Consider the following 17,069-nt stretch of genomic DNA (forward strand, 5'->3'; position numbering starts at 1 on the left):
GATGCTTTTTTACAAAAAAAATTATTTTTTAAATTTATTTTTGTGTTTTTTATTGTTTTAATATATTAATATTAAAAATAAAAAATATTTTATTTTAATATATTTTTAAAATTAAAAATACTTCAAAAATTATTTCTGACGTAATTTCAATCACGCAAGCCCAGCTGAATTTTCTCTGCATTATCCTCTTCAAACATCCCAACATTTCTCTCTCCAAAAAGCCTTTGAAAACCCATCTCTTTCGCTTCAATCTCTATAATTTCAATTTTCCACTTTCCAAAATGGCATCTGGGTCATCGGGTCGGGCGAACTCGGGTTCAAAGGGATTCGATTTTGGGACCGATGACATTCTCTGCTCTTATGAAGATTACGGTACCAACAATCAAGATTCATCAAACGGGTCTCATTCGGATCCTGTGATCGGGTCCAATTCGAGCAAGGTAGCTGTTTTGGTTTGATAAAGCTTTGATCTTTTTGGTTTGGGTCAAGTATAATTATTGAATTTGCTTGTACCTTTTTTGGAATTTGGGGATTTAGGGTTTCGATTGTGTTTTTTTTATGGTGGGTTTTGGTTAGTGCTGATTTTTTGTGGGTTTTTGATCAGTTGGATTCTTGACTTTGAAATGAAATTTTTAATTTTTTTTCTTGCTGTTTTAGCTGTAAATATTGAAATTTCTTTGAACGTTTTTAGGGACACAGGGTTGAAGATTGTTGGATTTGGTTATGAATTTTGCTGGCTAATTTTGGGATGATTAATGGGTTTTTGGGGGGGCATTTGGCAGTTGAACCCTCATTTTTTTAGTGAAAGTCTTGATTTTAGCTTCTTTAACAATTTTGCTATGTATGGATTATGGAAAGCAAAAGATGGGTATTATAGTTTACAGGTTTTGTTGAAAAAATCACAGGCTTTGTGGGTTTGGTTGACTTGGGATTTCCTTGCTTTGCAAAATAGAATATGAAATTTAATTGAGTTTTGGCCATGTTTCGTTGTTTATATCATTTCTTAAGATAAGTGTGTGAAGTTGGCGTAGTGGGGGTGTTGAGCTTTAGATGAAATAAGATGATTTGTAAGGATGCTAACCTTAGGCTATGTACTGGAGTTTTTATTACAAATTGAGAAAGAAGTTTTAGGCCTCGATATTTAGCTGCACATAGTCTCATGCTTGCTTTGGTTGGCAATCCTTGTTGAGCACAAGGAGATCTTGTTACTTTGGAACCAAACACCTTGAAGTTTCTTTGGAGTAAAAAATGTGTTTTAAAATGAGTCAATCTGACTGCTTTTTAAATGCCAAGATTTTCATGAGGACAATAAGGGGGAAGGGGTGTGGTTGTGTTTACTTGGCTATTCATTAGTTCAAAGTATCTAATTTGGATAGCACACTAGCGGCATTGGAAAGCAAAGAATTTAGAGGAGTCCTCTGGAGCTGATGTTCTATCAATTGAATTGTTTAGATCTTACATATCTTTCTTTTCTGCAAATTTATATTTTTTGGTGGTGATAACTGGCTGCACTTTAAAAATTTCCTGCAAAGCTTTTTTGCGCACCCACAAAATCACTTGCCACTAGATAGGTTTTTTTTTCCCTTTCTTCCTCTTTGGTAGTTTGTTTGCTAAGAAAGCACCCAATTGATATTTCTGGTGTATATGATGGGAGAAATCCTTCTAGTTTGGGAATTGAAAGCCTAATTCAGATTGCTTTCTTAGATCTTTGCAATAGTTTCTTACTTTCAACTCAAGTTATATGCTCAAACTGGAATGCATTTTTCACATCCATTCAGTATAAGCAGAATTATTATCACAATCACTTATGAAGAATTGCTATTTTCTACTTCAAGCAGGATTTCCACAAAAGCAAAATGACAAGGTCATCAGTGTATCCTGCTAGTTCCTATAGCCAGCCTGAGGATTCTTTCCATTTCAGTCCAGATGTTGTCTCTTCTGTTGAGAAAGGCATGAAAAAACATACTGACAACATTATGCGTTTTCTTGAGGGTATCAGTTCACGACTGTCCCAGTTGGAATTGTCTTGCTACAACCTTGATAAAGCAATTGGAGATATGCGATCGGATTCTATTCATGACAATGAGGAGGCAGATTTAAAACTTAAATCTCTTGAGAAGCATATTCAAGAGGTGAGTTTACTTTGCTTTTGTGTTTTCACTATCATGTATTCATAAGTGGTTGTGTTTGATGGCTAAATATATGCTAGAAAGTTGAACCTTGAAAAATTGGACAAAACAGCTAAATCACAATGGATAGTTGAGGTTATGATCCATAATAATGTCCTAACAGTATTTGTTTTATGCTTGTTATGCACTAGGAACTCACTTCCAAGGCTATGCCTGATGACCTGATCTTAGATAAGCTGTTTCCTGTCAAACTTTAGTACTTGAAAAGGTCAAGGTTTTTAGTTTTTATACACTTGCATTTCTTTTAGAGCTAAGATTTATTGATTATTATCTAGGCATTACCAACAAGAAGTGTTGGATGCATTCTTTAAAGATTATTGATGGATTTAATTGGGACACTTAAGATTGTGGGCCATACCGCTTTCATCTTCTTCTTTTACATGTACTGAGCTCTGTATTATGAATTCATGATACATGTCTTTCATTTCTCTAATGGTTCAATTTTCCATTCACAAACATGTGTTTTTCAAACCTTTTTCCTTTTAGTATGTGCATATGGTAATCTTGTTCATTTCCCTTGGTCTTTGAATGAAATTTGGAAGTGCATAGGGTTACCAGATTTTCAACCTTTTGGTTGTATGACACATCCTGGACTGGCATGCCATTTTTAAACTTGTTAATTTGTCTTTTAGGTCTCAATTTTCTAGTCCATTTTTTTCATTCCATGTGGTGGGGATTTACAAGTAAGAGTTATCGAGGTAGATGGGGGAAGGCACTGGCAGATGGTTGAAAGAGTAAGAGAGAAGCAACCAGTGCTTGGGCTAGAAAAGTTGTTTTGGCATTAAAAATAAAATCATAATACATAATATATTAACTTTGGAACAATTCTAAGGAAAAAGTTTAGAGTTAAAACTGTAATCAGACCATAATTACAGGCTGTAATGATAATCTTTTCCATCTTTAAATTTCATTTGTGCAAGTCATCAAAAACTAGGATTTTTTAGGACTTTAACTAACCCTATGAAACTAATGCAGCTTTCAAATGAAGAAAGAGAAATGTGAATGTCATAACTTTATGTGTATCAATCCGTTTCACATTTGCAGATGTGGATCTGTACAGCTCTTCAGAGAGACTATTTTGAGATTACTTAATGATGTTCATTCCATTATTGAATGAGGTGAAATGCATATTTGAGTGATATTAGTACCTAGATAACATTAGAGAGGCTAAATGAGTAGGTGTGATATTAGTACTAATGTAATATCAGGGTATTATCTGTTTTCTGTTTGTTCTGTCTGGAGCCCCAGCAGAAAAGAATTATGGGTTTATGTGGGAAGGCAGTTCTACTTTTCTCATAAACTTTCGAAGTATTAAAATATAATTACAAATGCATTTGTCACTTCTTTTTTGTCGACTACATGTCTTGATTTTCAAGTATTTTATGTTCTTCTGGCCGTATGATACTAGAGCATGTCTTGTTTTATGATGCTTGCTGCAGGTGCACCGGTCTGTCCAGATCCTAAGAGATAAGCAAGAGCTTGCTGAGACTCAGAAAGAATTAGCCAAGCTTCAGCTTGCACAGAAGGAACCCTCTTCATCAAGCCAGTCCCAATCTAATGAGGAAAAAGCAACACCAGCTGCCTCTGATCCTAAAGCAACTGACAACGCATCTGATATACGTAACCAGCAATTGGCTCTTGCTCTACCACACCATGTAGCACCACAGCAACATGCACCACCTGTGCCTCCACCCTCTCAAACCCCACCTCAGAATGTGACTCAACAGCAATCTTATTATTTGCCTCCTGCTCAGCTACCAACTCCAGCAGCTCCTATCCAACACCCTCAGAACCAATATCTACCTTCTGATCCTCAGTACCGAACACCCCAAATGCAAGATGTCTCTAGAGTGGCACCACAGCCTGCACAGCCACAAGTAAACCAGACGCTACAAGGCCAGCAATTTCCTCAGTATCAGCAACAGTGGCCCCAACAGTTACCTTTGCAGGTACAACCACCTCAACAGACACAGCCCCAGATCAAGCCTCCATCTACAACAGCTTACACTCCCTACCAACCACCATGTCAGCCAACAAATCCCTCTCCACAAGAAACTCTGCCTAACAGCTTGCCCATGCAAGTTTCATATTCAGGTGTTCCTCAATCCTTAGCTAGTCGTGCTGACACCATGCCATATGGATATGGTGCTGGAAGAACAGCTGTTCCACAGCAACCACGGCAACCTTCACCTCAGCAAATTAAGGGCACTTTTGGAGGGCAGCACGGTGATGCATATGCAACTGCTGGACCTCACCCAGGCCAGCCTCCAGTAAGTGCATACATGGTCTATGATGGTGAAGGTGGGAGAACACACCATCCACCTCAACAATCTCACTTCCCACAGGGTGGATACCCTCCTCAGCCAGCTCCAGGCACAGGTATGCTGCCTCGCCATTCAAGCCCTTCACACTTTTTTCGTAACCATCCCTACAGTGACTTGATCGAGAAATTGGTAAGCATGGGTTTCCGGGGTGATCATGCTGCCAGCGTGATTCAGAGGATGGAGGAGAGTGGTGAGCCTGTGGATTTTAATGCTGTGCTTGATAGGTTGAATGTGCAGTCATCTGGGGGTTCTCAGAGGGGAGGATGGTCAGGTTGAAGCCACCATCACCCATGTTCTAAACCTGAATTGCAGGGACAGTTTGCTCGTCTTCAATTGAATAAAGGCATTTATAATGCACGGTGTTCTCCAGTGCTGTGTATATAGTTATTGAGTCTTCATGTATCTATGATGTTGTATGTCAGTAGTTCTTCCTTGTTGCATGTGTGTTGGACCTTACCCTCTGATTTTTAGTAAGGGAGATCCAATTTCACCGCGAGCCTTTTAACTACCATGTAACTTGTGAGCAATTTGGGTTTGTAAGCATGAATCCTCTCATTGGTTTTTGTTTTTAATTTCTTGGAATCCCGTGTTCTTCCATTGACTCAATGTTTAGAACTTGGATGCTTCTATCTCATTGTTTTCCTATTCTACTGGCCTTTGGTTGTTTTCATCAATGGACCGTGAAATATGATATACGAATCTGTAGAATCCTCGTGAAATAAATGGATTTAGTTTTGAGTCTTGACAAATTACAAAATCCAGTCCGATTCCATGTGGACTTAAATTCTGAATTGGTTAGTCTAGATTTAAGTCTGAGTAGAACAGCATGGTGCGGTCAAAATTTGCGAAATAAAATATTTGATCTGAATTATCTGTAGTTAATTAGGGTTTTAAAGCAAGTTGGGTGTTGAATCTTCCTCTTCATCTACCAGAAACCAAGTTACATTTTATTCATCTAGTATGACACCAAATTAGCTTGTGACTTGAGTTGGGTCTGATTGGATATTTAATTTTTATTAAAAATTGATGTCATTTTAGTTTTTTAATTTTTTTTCTTAAACAATATTGTTTTGACGTAGACCGGGTTAATACACCGACTCACATAATTACCTATCCAAGCCCAGGTCATAACTATGAATTTTCTCTCTTTTAGGTTTAAATTTAATTTCATTAATTTTCTTTGGTTTATATCTTTAATTTTGTTTGGTGGTTTTCTTGTGAATGTTTGCTTTTAATATTATATGATTAAATGGTATGTTTATTTTTAAAAAAAATCATTTAACTTAAATAAATTCATAATTCAAAACATTTATTTTATGAATTAACTAGGTTAATATGTTTTGATCTAAAACATGATCGTTTTAATATTTTTTTAATAAAAATAAAATCTTTTCATGTTTTTTTATTCAAATATTATAAGCTCAAGTTTCGAATCAAAATTTTTTGTTTGAGATTCTTATCAATGGATTAATTAAAAAATTTATTATGATATTAATTGATAGGGTATTATTCAATTCCTATTTTTTTTAATAGGATAACAATATATTAACAACCATGTTTTTTGCACATCTTTGTATAATATTTTTTTTCTTGACATTTAATGCAATTCTTTTTCTATAAATGTTTATTTTTATTATTATATAATTAGATTATAAACTTGATTTAAAAGAAAAATTGTTAAACTAATCATATTCTTTACTCATATATTAGATTTGGTGAATTAACTCACATTAATTTAAGTTAATAAAAAGTCATTTCAAAAATTTATAGGAAGAAAAATAAAATAATAATAACTTGAATTTTTTATTTTTCGATGACATGTCAAATTCAGAAAGAGATAACGAGGTTGTGGTTGATACTGCTAGGTTGAACTTTCTATGACAAGCCAAAGCCAACTCCTACATGGTTGGATTTGAGTCCAGGCCATGCAAGTACCCCATCAAGGAACAAAGTCAAATCAATAAAAAGTAAAGGAATTATATTAACAAGTTATTTTATTTCAATTTTATTTTTATTTTTATTTTATTTAAAAAAAAATATTGACACATAATTAAATAAAAATATTAAATAGCATGGCGAGGTGAGAGATCATTTTTTTTTTATCTGAATCTATCGCTTAACATTTTGATGGTGCACCTACATGGTATTTTTTACTCTAAAATAAACTTGCAATTAAAAACATTAAATTAAATCCGAATACATATTAGAAAGAAATTGGTGCATTGTCATGAGATAGATGGTGCACCTAATTTTATCAAAGTAATGTTATAAATATTTCAATAACAAAACATATGTAAATAAGGTTATTTTTTTGACAGTCAACTGTAAATGAGTTGATTTGCATGGATTAATAGGTAAATGTTTTTTGAAAAATTGTGTATTATTCATAATTTATCTGACCTTAAATCTTAATACATTTCTTTTAGTCACTGGCATAAAATCTAGTTATTAAGAGCTGACTTACTTCAATTCTTCAACTTCTCTGGCCAATGAATACTGGAGTCGGCATTTTATATATATATATATATATATATATATATATATATATATATATATAAAAGTTGTTCGGCTTTAAAAAAAAAAGATTGAAGTTGGGATCTTAAAAACAAATATTAAGATAATGATGTATTGAATTGATTCTAGTTAATTTTGGTTAATTCGTCAAACTTATGATTTAAATTGTAAATTATAATGAGTTCAATAATTTTTTATTTTAATTATGATTAAAAAAAATTGATTTAAAATCAACTTATAATGGATGATAGCATTGCAAATTTTGTTAGATATATATATAATCATTATTATATTATTATAATCTATAATGTAACGGAGTCTAGTGTTGATCGAAATACTAATGTTTTTTAGTTTTTTTTTTTTAATTAAAAACCCATCATTTGTAAACTATCGAAAGGTTAGTTGTGTGGAAAAAGAGAAAAAAAAAAAAAAAGTTATCACATGAAGGAGAAATTATCATATGAACATAGTGACATGTAATAACAAGATGCACCACTACATCACTTAATCAAAGAAGAAGAGTTGGATCCAACTTGAAAGGTAACTCAACTTATCAGATTTTAAATTTATTTTTTAATAGTTACGAGTTCAAATATCTTTAAGGCCACTAAAGATATATATAATTATTAATTTTAGTGTTTATAAAATTAATTGAAGTACGTGCAAGTTGATTTGAATATGTATGTTAATTAAAAGAAGAAGAAGAGGAGGAGGAGTTGTATCCATATAAACTCAATGCCTGCAACGATTTTTTGAATTGAAAAATTAAATGGCTAAAACCAAATTATAAAACAGCCTTGAAATCATAAAGGCACATAACTAATCAATAATAAGTTGAAATGTATAAACTTATATTATTATTCTTATTAAGCACTTTAGTCATATATAACCCCCCCTAATAAATAGTACGAAATTAATATTCAATAATAAGAATAATAATAGCAGCAGCAGCAGCAATTACTTGAAATGTATAAACTACGAAAACTTCAAGTTCAAATTGCAGTAAGGTCAAATTGCAGTAAGGTTTAGGGTGCTTATAGTTGTTATTTTTTAAAATAATTTTTATTTGAAAATTTATTAAAAATAATATTTTTTTATTTTTAAAATTTTATTTTTGATATAAAACATTAAAATGATTTTAAAAAACAATTTAAAATGAAAAAAAATCAAATTTAAATAAAAAACATGTTGAAATTTAATGTGAAACATCCATGTCAATGCTCTTCGTTTTCGTTTTTTTTGTCAAATGATGGCAGTGCTGCCTGCCTGGATGCTCACTTGCATAGACAGAGATGGCTTGTAAAGTAGCATTCTTTACGCTAAACCATATAAAGTATAAACCATCCACTTTTTTTTTATCTGTTTGATGATAGTTTGAGTGACTGTATTGAATTGCATTTACATCTGTATTTTAGTGTATTTTAAAAAATATATTTGTTTTTAAAATATATCTAATTAATATTTTTTAGTGTTTTTTTTAATAATTTTAATATATTTAATATTAAAATTTTAAAAATATTCTTTATCACAATACTAAGCATAGACTTGCATTTAGAGTATAAAATACTGGGAAACAATTTAGGTAAAGATCTTGCATGATAGAATCCTGTTTTTTTTTTGTGTTTTAAAAAATATTTTATTATTTTTATTTTTTTTCTTTGTATAGCTACAAAAACTTTATTTCATCAAACTGTTTCTTGGATTTAAACCTAATTAAGATGATAACTTAGAAAGCATACATACTTACGATTCAATCAAAATTGATAATGGAAAAAATAAGAACAGCAACCACATAAACTAGCAATTTGAAAGCAACACGCAATCATCTTGAATTGCTATGGCTACCAGATTAGAATTACCCTTTTGTCCTGTGATCTTTTTGTTACTCTCAGGCATCAAATATCACATGTGATATCGCATTGTGTCTTTTTTCTTTTTCTTTTTCACTAATTCCCCTGAAAACATTCCTTAGTTCTTGGTTTTGGTATCCTCTTCGTCATTTGCCAAAAGGGATTTAACAAATTAATAATCATTTTAGAATCAATTGTTTACTATAATTGAATTCAATTATAATATTTAATGTGAATTCAAATTATAAATAAATTGAATCTAAATATTTTTTAAAAATAAAATTCAATTAATTTTGTTTTGTATATTACTCTTGTTATTTTTATTTTATAGTTTTCAAATAGTTTTTTTATAAAAAAAGGGTAGATGGGCATTTTGAAAAGGTTAATTTTAACATTAAATTTTATATTTTTGAATTTATAAATCAAAAGGGTTGATCTATCATTTATTTTTATAGTATTTTTAAATATTGAATTTCAAATAGAATTAAAGGATTCTAAACATTAAAAATTTTATAATTGAATTCAATTAAGATTCTAAACACGTTATTGAATTATTGTCGTGCACCAAAAACAAAAAACATATTCGGGAAAGAAATATCTTACAATTTTAGATTAGTGTAAAGGGCAAGAGGCCAAAACCATGGATAAAAATATATTCCTTGGAGAGAGATTGAAAACCCAGTAGACAATTATAAATTGATTTGAGAATTCTTGTGATAAAATATATAGATCATAGGGTTTTCTTAAGAACATGTCGTCAACGTTCCTTTGGCATGCATGCACACTCCCCCACACATGCTTGCCGCTCCTTTGAATTGAATTGATAAAAATAAAAATAAAAATAAAAATGATATGATAAGAACAAAATGGTAAATTTAAAGTGTTTTCTTAACGTTTTTGGTTGTTTTTACTGCATTGGGTCGCACTTATTAATCAAATGTTAAGCAACGGTCAGTCTAATGTGATTAAATATAGCTATTAACAGCTAATTATTGAGGCAATATTTCATTGTTCATTGATCAGCACTCATTCTATCGCCCTGTCTCATGCTCGTTAAAAGGAAAAACACAAGATTGAACACTCAAAACTTCAATTGATGTTTACAATCAGTCAAACATCCAGTAGAATTCGATCAATGCATAAGGCAATTTCTTACGATATAATTTTCAATATTATGATACAACTTCAATTGATGTTTGTTAAGCTGTAATTTTGGAAGATATTTTGATATTACCTCTTAAAGAATTGTTTATATTGTATTTTCAGTCAAAATCAGTGACGTACTTCCATGTCAGGCAAGCACTAGCAAAAAATTTCTGGCTAAAATGTAAGTAAACTCTACGACCAGGTCCACTCAGGTGCAGCCAAACATTAGAGACGAGGTCCGTTTCGTAAATTCCGCGCACCCACCTTAACCTTTTGAAAGCCCCACTCTCCCACTCTCCCACTCCCCCTCTCTCCTGCCATCTTCCTCCACTTCGAGAGAGAGAGAGAGAGAGCGACACGAGCCACGAAGAACTAGAGAGAGAAAGTATAAAAAGATCTTTCACATTATAGAGAAAGGGAGAGAGGGGTGGGGAGAGATGGTTGATGATTTGATGGTGTGTGTAGACAGAATCATAGTGGCCTCAAGTTGTTTTGAGCCAGTTAATAATGGAGAAAGAGAAAGAAATGGTGAAGCAACAAGTAAGGATGGTAATGTGAAAGAGAGTGTTGGTTCTGTGAAAGGAAACGAAGAAGGGTCTTCATGTTCTTTGAAGAAAGTAGAGATGGTTGAATGTAGGATATGCCAAGAGGAAGATGAGGTTCTTGCTCTGGAAGCTCCTTGTTCTTGTAATGGCACCCTCAAGGTCATTACTTTTCTCTTCTGAATTTTGAATATTTTTTTTTTATTTTTTGGTGGTGGGTTTTAATTATTATTTTTTGCTAACATGTTTCTGGATTTCGATTTTTTGAATGGATTTTTCTACTTGTTTTCCTTCTTTTCAAGCTTAAAGTTGCGTTCTTTCTGTTTTATGGTGTGCTTTCGGGATGCTGGTTTCTTCGGTTCTGAGATTTTTGTTGATTGTCTTTTAGTTTTACAGTCAACTCTCTCTGTCTCTCTCTCTCTCTATCTCTCTCTATCTCTCTCTCTCTCTCTCTCTCTCTCGTCTTGGATATGGAGGTTTTTCTGTCACTTTGTGTTTCATCACAGCTCTCAAGGTCCTTGCCTGTCTGGGAGTTGTATATAGCTTTAGTTTCCAAATTTGAACTTCAATTTTCTGAACATGATGATGCTTTGAGAATCGGTTATGTTTTGCGTTTCGAAGTTGGGGTTTTTTCATGCATGTTATCAGCTACTTGTGGTTTACCATTGTGTATTGAACAGTTTAGGTGTTGGTGGGTGTGTGCATTTAATGAGTGTCCATATTTTGGTGTGTGTTTGTTGTACAGTTGACCTTCTCTTTTCGTGTGGGTTTTGATTTTATAAAACACTGTTTGATTAACAGGGAAGACATGTTTTGGTAATAAACTGATAAAGAGCTTTTAAACGAAGTCCTTAAATAGTTGAGAATTATTCATGTTTTTATGGTAACGATTGTTTTTCAAATGATCATAAAAAATATTCAAAAATTCTCAAAAGCACTTTTTAAACGTAAAAACAAACACATTCTGAATATTTTCTCTGTACAAAATGTGAATATTAAGGTGTATTTTACCCGAATTTCCTTATTAGCTTGAATAGATTTGTGTGAAAGGGCTTAATTTTTTGGTTTGAAAGAATTTATCAAGGGACTAGCACTTTTCAATGTGTACAACAGTTATCTTATCCACCGTCACCCCGTATTGTTTTGTTGAAAGTTCCTTGTTTTTCAATAGGTGACTAACAAGTTTCTTATTTTGTGCCACAAGTTCCGTATTTCATGAAAGTTGCTGTTAACTTTTTTTCTTTTTGTATGCAATAAACCAACCTAGCGGGAAGGAAAGGCATTTTCACGTTCATCAGCTGTAAGAAGACCAAATGGAATTTTATCTTAAAGTTCTTCACCTGATTTGATTAACACAAATGCATAGAATTTGATAGAGCTGACGCATTTTGGATATGATGGAGTTTTTGATATTATACTATGCTTCTAGATGTTGGTTGCTCCTAATGTGTATCTTTGTTTATAAATATTTCCAATTGAAGGCTGGTTTTGGCTTGGAAGGGTATACAATCAAAGTTTAGATTAAAGATGCTTTCTTTTCTTATGTCCTCTAGCTGCATTTTGGCTAGCATGCCGGGGACAAATAAGAGAGGCGTTGGGCTAGAGGAGTTGCCTTGTATTTCTAGATAAATTGCAACTTGCTCTGGTTTAGAGTATGGAATTCTGTTTTTTTTTTTTGTTTTTTTTCTTATTTTTAGCAAATGGGCTGCATCCCCATTTGTGCTTGTTAGTAAATGCTGCTCTTTTAAATGTGTGCGTGTAGTTCCCCTTATGCTAGTCATCAACTCTGGCATTCAAGATATTTCATGCCCTAATGCACGGTCTAAGAATGGTTTGCTATAGTTTTTGGCAGTCTTTGCTGGCCGCCATGTATGTGCCATTTCCACTGATTTTTGTAAGTTTCACTTACAGTTTGCTCATAGAAAGTGCATCCAGAGATGGTGCAACAAAAAAGGTGACATTACCTGTGAAATCTGCAATCAGGCAAGGGGTTCTGCAAGCTATTACTGCAGTTTTGCATGCTAGGTACATTTCCAGAAGGTATTTTTGTGATGCATGATTTTGTATAAAATGGGCTTTCTGGTTGGCAGGTTTTCTCACCAAATTATTCCCTTCCACCAGCCCGCAGCAATCCTGATGTTATAGCAATTGATATAAGGTAATAACTGACTACTGGGTTCTCCATCGTGCAGATGTGACAGAGAGAATGAAAAGTAGGGGGGAAATTATAGGATATTTCTAGGAAAACCTAGATACTACCATTATAGAAAATGCCAAATCCATGTGAAGCTCTCTTCCAAAATACCAGTTTCTTAGGCTAATACTGGTTTGTGATTGCATAAGAGGAAGTAACTTGGTCCAACACTGTTGTAATCAGGAATAGAGCTCTATTGTAATTTTATGCAGAATATGCTTTGAGTTTCTATATACCGATGCAGCTTTCCAGAAGATATAAGTGTTCTAGTAAAATCTCTTCTAAATGTTTTTTTTTTCTGTGTGTTTCTACATTATCAAATAGGCAAGCGTGGGGCCACCACATTGATCTGCATGATTCTCATCTTCTAGCTCTTGAACATCAATTGCTGCAATCAGAGTATGAGGATTATGCTGTCACTAATACAAGCAGCCTTGCTTGTCTTCGTTCTGTTGCTCTCATTGTAAGCAAACTGTTTCTGAACAACATTCTTATGTATATCGATGCTCTTTTACGTGCTTTCAAGCTAATTTCGGTCAACATTATGCGCAGTTGCTTATAATCTTGCTACTCCGCCAAGCTCTAATGGTTACAAGGGATTCAGGGATGGTGCAAGAAACGTCATCATTCTTCGGTGTAAGTTATGGTGCCCCTAAAAGGTCGGATACACTTGTGAACATGCATGTGCATGCACTCCACAAACATCCCGATCCTTGAAAAATCAGGTGCTTTTACAGTATCAACTCGATATTGTGTAAAATCTAAACTCAGAGATCACATTTTCAGTTTCAGGTTTCGCTTCTTCAATTCGCTGGTTTTCTTTTGCCATGCTATGTGATGGCCCGCTCTTGGTACATTGCGCAAAGCCGAAGGAGGAGACATGTATATCTTTGATCATTTACTCTTACCTGGTTTGCTATTCATCTGCTGATGTGTTTAATTTATTCATTGATTTTTCTAACACAGGGTTAAGAGAGGCATGGTTTTTGTGCTTTTGCGTCTCTTCTTGCCTCTGACGGGCAAGCGCTTTTGCCCATGGCAATTTGCCATGTTGTATTTAAAGTAACAGCTACCAAAATGGTTGAAAAGATCAGCAATGGAAAGGCATTTTAAGAACTAGGGTTTACCCCAGCTACCTAAGAACTCAAAAGAAGATGTAAATGTGAAAAAAACGAGTTCATTAGTCATTATATTTCGTGTTAGAGGCAACAAAGCATCCTGTTGGATATCATGGGATGCATTGATTAGAAGCTTAAGAGTGGTTTGTGCAAGAAATGATTACATGTCTAGAAGAGGATGATGGCGATAACACCATGCTCAATGCTAGGTTTCTTTGGAAAAACACTTGGTTGGTTGGAATGATTAACCGGCCATGAAACAGTCTTAGCCATTAAGCGAAATCTAATCCACCACGCCTGGTCCCAGGAAGAATCAACATGACGAGGTTCAGCACTCAAGTGCTCTCGCCGCCTTGGCAGCCCTAGTTTGCTAGGTCTGTTCTTGCTTGTATAATGTGAGACCTAGTTCTCAACGGAAGCAAGATTGTCCACACAACCCCCTTGTTTTTCTCTTCTCCGAAGAAATGTTGTTCTTGGATCCGCTCCATTTGAGTGGCGCTTTTTTTTCCTCTCTTAAAAAATGTTGTTCTTTGGATCCGCTCCATTTGAGTGGGTTTTGGTGTGTTTTTAAAAATTATTTTTTCATCTAGAAATATTTTGGTTTTTTATTTTTAATATTAATATATTAAAATCATTAAAAAAAAAACAATTATGAAAACGCAATATAAAAAATTAATTTTCAACGATAATCATTTCTCCTTTTTCCTTTTTATTTAAAAAATATATAAAGAGCGAAGTAATAATTACATGACCATACTCTCTCAATTGGTATCGCTAATTTGTGTTTTGAAACTGTTTTTAAAAAATGAATATGTTTGGTTTGAAAAAATATTCAATTGATATTTTTTTAGTATTTTTTTAATAATTCTAATATGTAATGTGAAAAATAAAAAAATATATTTTTAAATGAAAATGCTTTTTAAAAAATCCTAACATCTGCACAAAAATACTACCTCTAAATCATTGCATAGGTGCCATTGGAGTTAATAAAACCTCAAGTAAATCGATATAATAACAATCAGGCAGTCAGTCTCAAATCGCCTCGAGGAGCCATTGAGGACCAGCTTGCTGCAGTGAATTGTGTCTTTTGTTCTAAATTGGAGCCTTCAAATCAGCAGCTCAGCACAACTGCATTTCAATCATTGAAATCTTACAAGCCACAAGGACATAGCAAAGCTATCCATACAATTCATCGTTTGAAGACAACAAAATGTGGAATTTCATCAAGAACAGCCTTCATTGCTTCATCAATTTTAAAACACACCAACATCCAGACAGAAGAATCGCAAAACCAGTGCAATACCCTGAAGGAATAACTCACCATACCCCAGGCAAACCCCTTTCATGATTCAAACCCTGATTTCTCCCCATATTGCCAAACCAATGTCGTTGCTGCAATCCTGTTGAGCAGAACGCTCACTATCAATATCCTTATTACCAGCAAAACACCATTGAAACAAAGTTGTGCAGAATTTTACTTTGTTTTCAAGAAAGCACTACACTTTAGTTTTTTCTCCTCATTTTGTCCCAGCAACTAAATATAAATCAAACAAATGAAGGCTGATGCATCTAGTAGTTAGCTAAATTATTCAATTTCCTTGTAACGATAATCCAATATAATCAACTCAAAACTTAACAAGAGAGTAAAAAGTCTCAAGTTATATTGCCAGAAAAATCCAAAAGCAAAGCAATAATAATCATAAGAACGCAGGAACAGAGCCACGAGAACTGGTTTGTTTTGAAAAATAAAGAGGAAAGCTCACCACTCAACTAAACAGGAAACGTGTACAGCCCATGCAGGCAAAGACATTACATTGGCAGGTTCACTGAGTTGACCAGCCAAGTGTAAGTTAGGAGCCACTGCTGTCAGGGTCAGGCCAAACCTGCCCAAGAAGACCCGCAGAACCAAACCTAGCTAGTTTTAGAATTATATAGAGTCTGCTTTTAACAAGCTGTATGATGATCAGCAGTCAGCATTCTGGTTTCTGCTTTACAAATAACAACTACTGCGACCAAAATTTCTCAAGCAATCTATAAAGTTCAAAGAACAAAACAATCTAAGCTGAATATGTAAATTTCAAAGCACATAAACATATTTGAAAAGCAGTAAATTTCATTCCCAACAATAATTGAAATACCCAATTATCCGATTACAAGAAGAAACCTCCTTTTTCACTCAATTATCATCCACTTGTTTTCTCCTCCTCTTCTTCCTTTGGCCCTCCTCCTCCAATCCATCCTTCTCTTCCTCATCCCTCTCCTCCTTTACCTCTACCTCTCCACTCTTCCTCTTCCTCTTCTTCTTCTTATTTTCCTCTTCTTCTCTAATTTCAATTTTGTCCACCACACTCCCATTCTCCTCAACCTCTGCCTTTTCCTTCTTTATCCCATTGCTCTTCTCAGTTTGCTCTGCCAAATCACCCTTCCTCTTCCTCTTCTTTTCCTTCTTACTCTCTATCTCCTCATCTCCCACACTACCCTCTTCCTTAACCTCCTTCTTCAACATCTGCTCACTATTATTCACTAACTCGGATTGACTCGCCTCCACACTCCGAATCAAAGATGAATCCTTTTTGTGTTTCCGTCGATCGGATTTTGAGTGAAGCCGTGACAGCTCATCGAAAGCGGCGGTGGCGCGACGAAGGTAAGCGTTTAAGGCCTGGGAAGCGCCGTTCTCAGAGGATACGAACTTGGAGAGTATAGAAGCCGCTTTGGAGATTGACACCGGTGTTGAATCTGTGATTTTGCCGGTCACCGTCTTCATCTTTTTAGGGTTTTAAGGATTTGCTAAAACCCTGCTTGTTCGTTAATGCTTTATATAACGAGGAGCGGTCCGCTTCAGATGTTTGTGTTGGGCTCCAGCTCGATTGTTGGGCCATGCAACTATTCTAGGCCCGTAAATCGGAGGCCCGGAACAAATTGTCCATGCCCGTATATTTATGTTCTCTGTGTGGAGTTGCTACTTGCTCCACACATGGACTTGTTTTAAATGAAATTTTATGGGTCCTATAACACTCACTGTGGCAAACTGTATGCTTTTAAGTTAATTTGCATAAAGTAAAGAAAAGATATTATATGTTTTTTAAAATATTATGAAATTTTTAAAATTAAAAAAATATATTATTTATACTTAATAAAATAAATTAAAATGAAATATATATATATATAGCATACACTATTTATTTTTATTTT

At 34.0% G+C, this 17,069-nt stretch overlaps 3 protein-coding genes across 5 annotated transcripts; 2 read left to right on the forward strand and 1 right to left on the reverse strand.

Annotated features, from left to right (window-relative positions):
• Window positions 1–145: 145 nt before the first annotated feature.
• Window positions 146–5,110, forward strand: LOC118056544 (uncharacterized). Of its 2 annotated transcripts, none has more exons than XM_035068783.2 (3): window positions 146–440; window positions 1,836–2,132; window positions 3,629–5,110. In XM_035068783.2, exons 1-3 carry the CDS (start codon window positions 282–284, stop codon window positions 4,787–4,789), a joined length of 1,617 nt encoding a protein of 538 aa, XP_034924674.1. In that variant the 5' UTR covers window positions 146–281; the 3' UTR covers window positions 4,790–5,110. The 2 variants fall into 2 exon arrangements, with proteins under 2 accessions (XP_034924674.1, XP_034924675.1); XM_035068784.2 differs by having other exon boundaries at window positions 147–440; window positions 1,839–2,132.
• A 5,198-nt stretch (window positions 5,111–10,308) lies between these two features.
• Window positions 10,309–14,462, forward strand: LOC118056592 (uncharacterized). Of its 2 annotated transcripts, none has more exons than XM_035068838.2 (7): window positions 10,309–10,727; window positions 12,477–12,548; window positions 12,656–12,723; window positions 13,084–13,222; window positions 13,312–13,395; window positions 13,552–13,641; window positions 13,726–14,462. In XM_035068838.2, exons 1-7 carry the CDS (start codon window positions 10,461–10,463, stop codon window positions 13,729–13,731), a joined length of 726 nt encoding a protein of 241 aa, XP_034924729.1. In that variant the 5' UTR covers window positions 10,309–10,460; the 3' UTR covers window positions 13,732–14,462. The 2 variants fall into 2 exon arrangements, with proteins under 2 accessions (XP_034924729.1, XP_034924728.1); XM_035068837.2 differs by having other exon boundaries at window positions 10,311–10,727; window positions 13,546–13,641.
• A 1,372-nt stretch (window positions 14,463–15,834) lies between these two features.
• LOC118056593 (uncharacterized) lies at window positions 15,835–16,673 on the reverse strand. Its single transcript, XM_035068839.2, has one exon. The coding sequence runs from the start codon at window positions 16,639–16,641 to the stop codon at window positions 16,054–16,056; it is 588 nt and encodes a 195-aa protein (XP_034924730.1). The 5' UTR covers window positions 16,642–16,673; the 3' UTR covers window positions 15,835–16,053.
• Window positions 16,674–17,069: the final 396 nt, after the last annotated feature.

Source organism: Populus alba, chromosome 19 (assembly GCF_005239225.2).
Source record: "Populus alba chromosome 19, ASM523922v2, whole genome shotgun sequence".
Classification (NCBI taxonomy): domain Eukaryota; kingdom Viridiplantae; phylum Streptophyta; class Magnoliopsida; order Malpighiales; family Salicaceae; genus Populus; species Populus alba.

Excerpts from the sequence above, each read along its gene's own strand:
- LOC118056544 (XM_035068783.2), top strand. The coding sequence starts at position 282 with ATGGCATCTGGGTCATCGGGTCGGGCGAACTCGGGTTCAAAGGGATTC. Across the intron at positions 441-1,835 it reads TCGGGTCCAATTCGAGCAAG|CAGGATTTCCACAAAAGCAA; the intron begins GTAGCTGTTTTG and ends TTCTACTTCAAG. Across the intron at positions 2,133-3,628 it reads TTGAGAAGCATATTCAAGAG|GTGCACCGGTCTGTCCAGAT; the intron begins GTGAGTTTACTT and ends TGCTTGCTGCAG.
- LOC118056593 (XM_035068839.2), bottom strand. The coding sequence starts at position 16,641 with ATGAAGACGGTGACCGGCAAAATCACAGATTCAACACCGGTGTCAATC.
- LOC118056592 (XM_035068837.2), top strand. The coding sequence starts at position 10,461 with ATGGTTGATGATTTGATGGTGTGTGTAGACAGAATCATAGTGGCCTCA. Across the intron at positions 10,728-12,476 it reads CTTGTAATGGCACCCTCAAG|TTTGCTCATAGAAAGTGCAT; the intron begins GTCATTACTTTT and ends TTTCACTTACAG. Across the intron at positions 13,223-13,311 it reads TTCGTTCTGTTGCTCTCATT|TTGCTTATAATCTTGCTACT; the intron begins GTAAGCAAACTG and ends CATTATGCGCAG.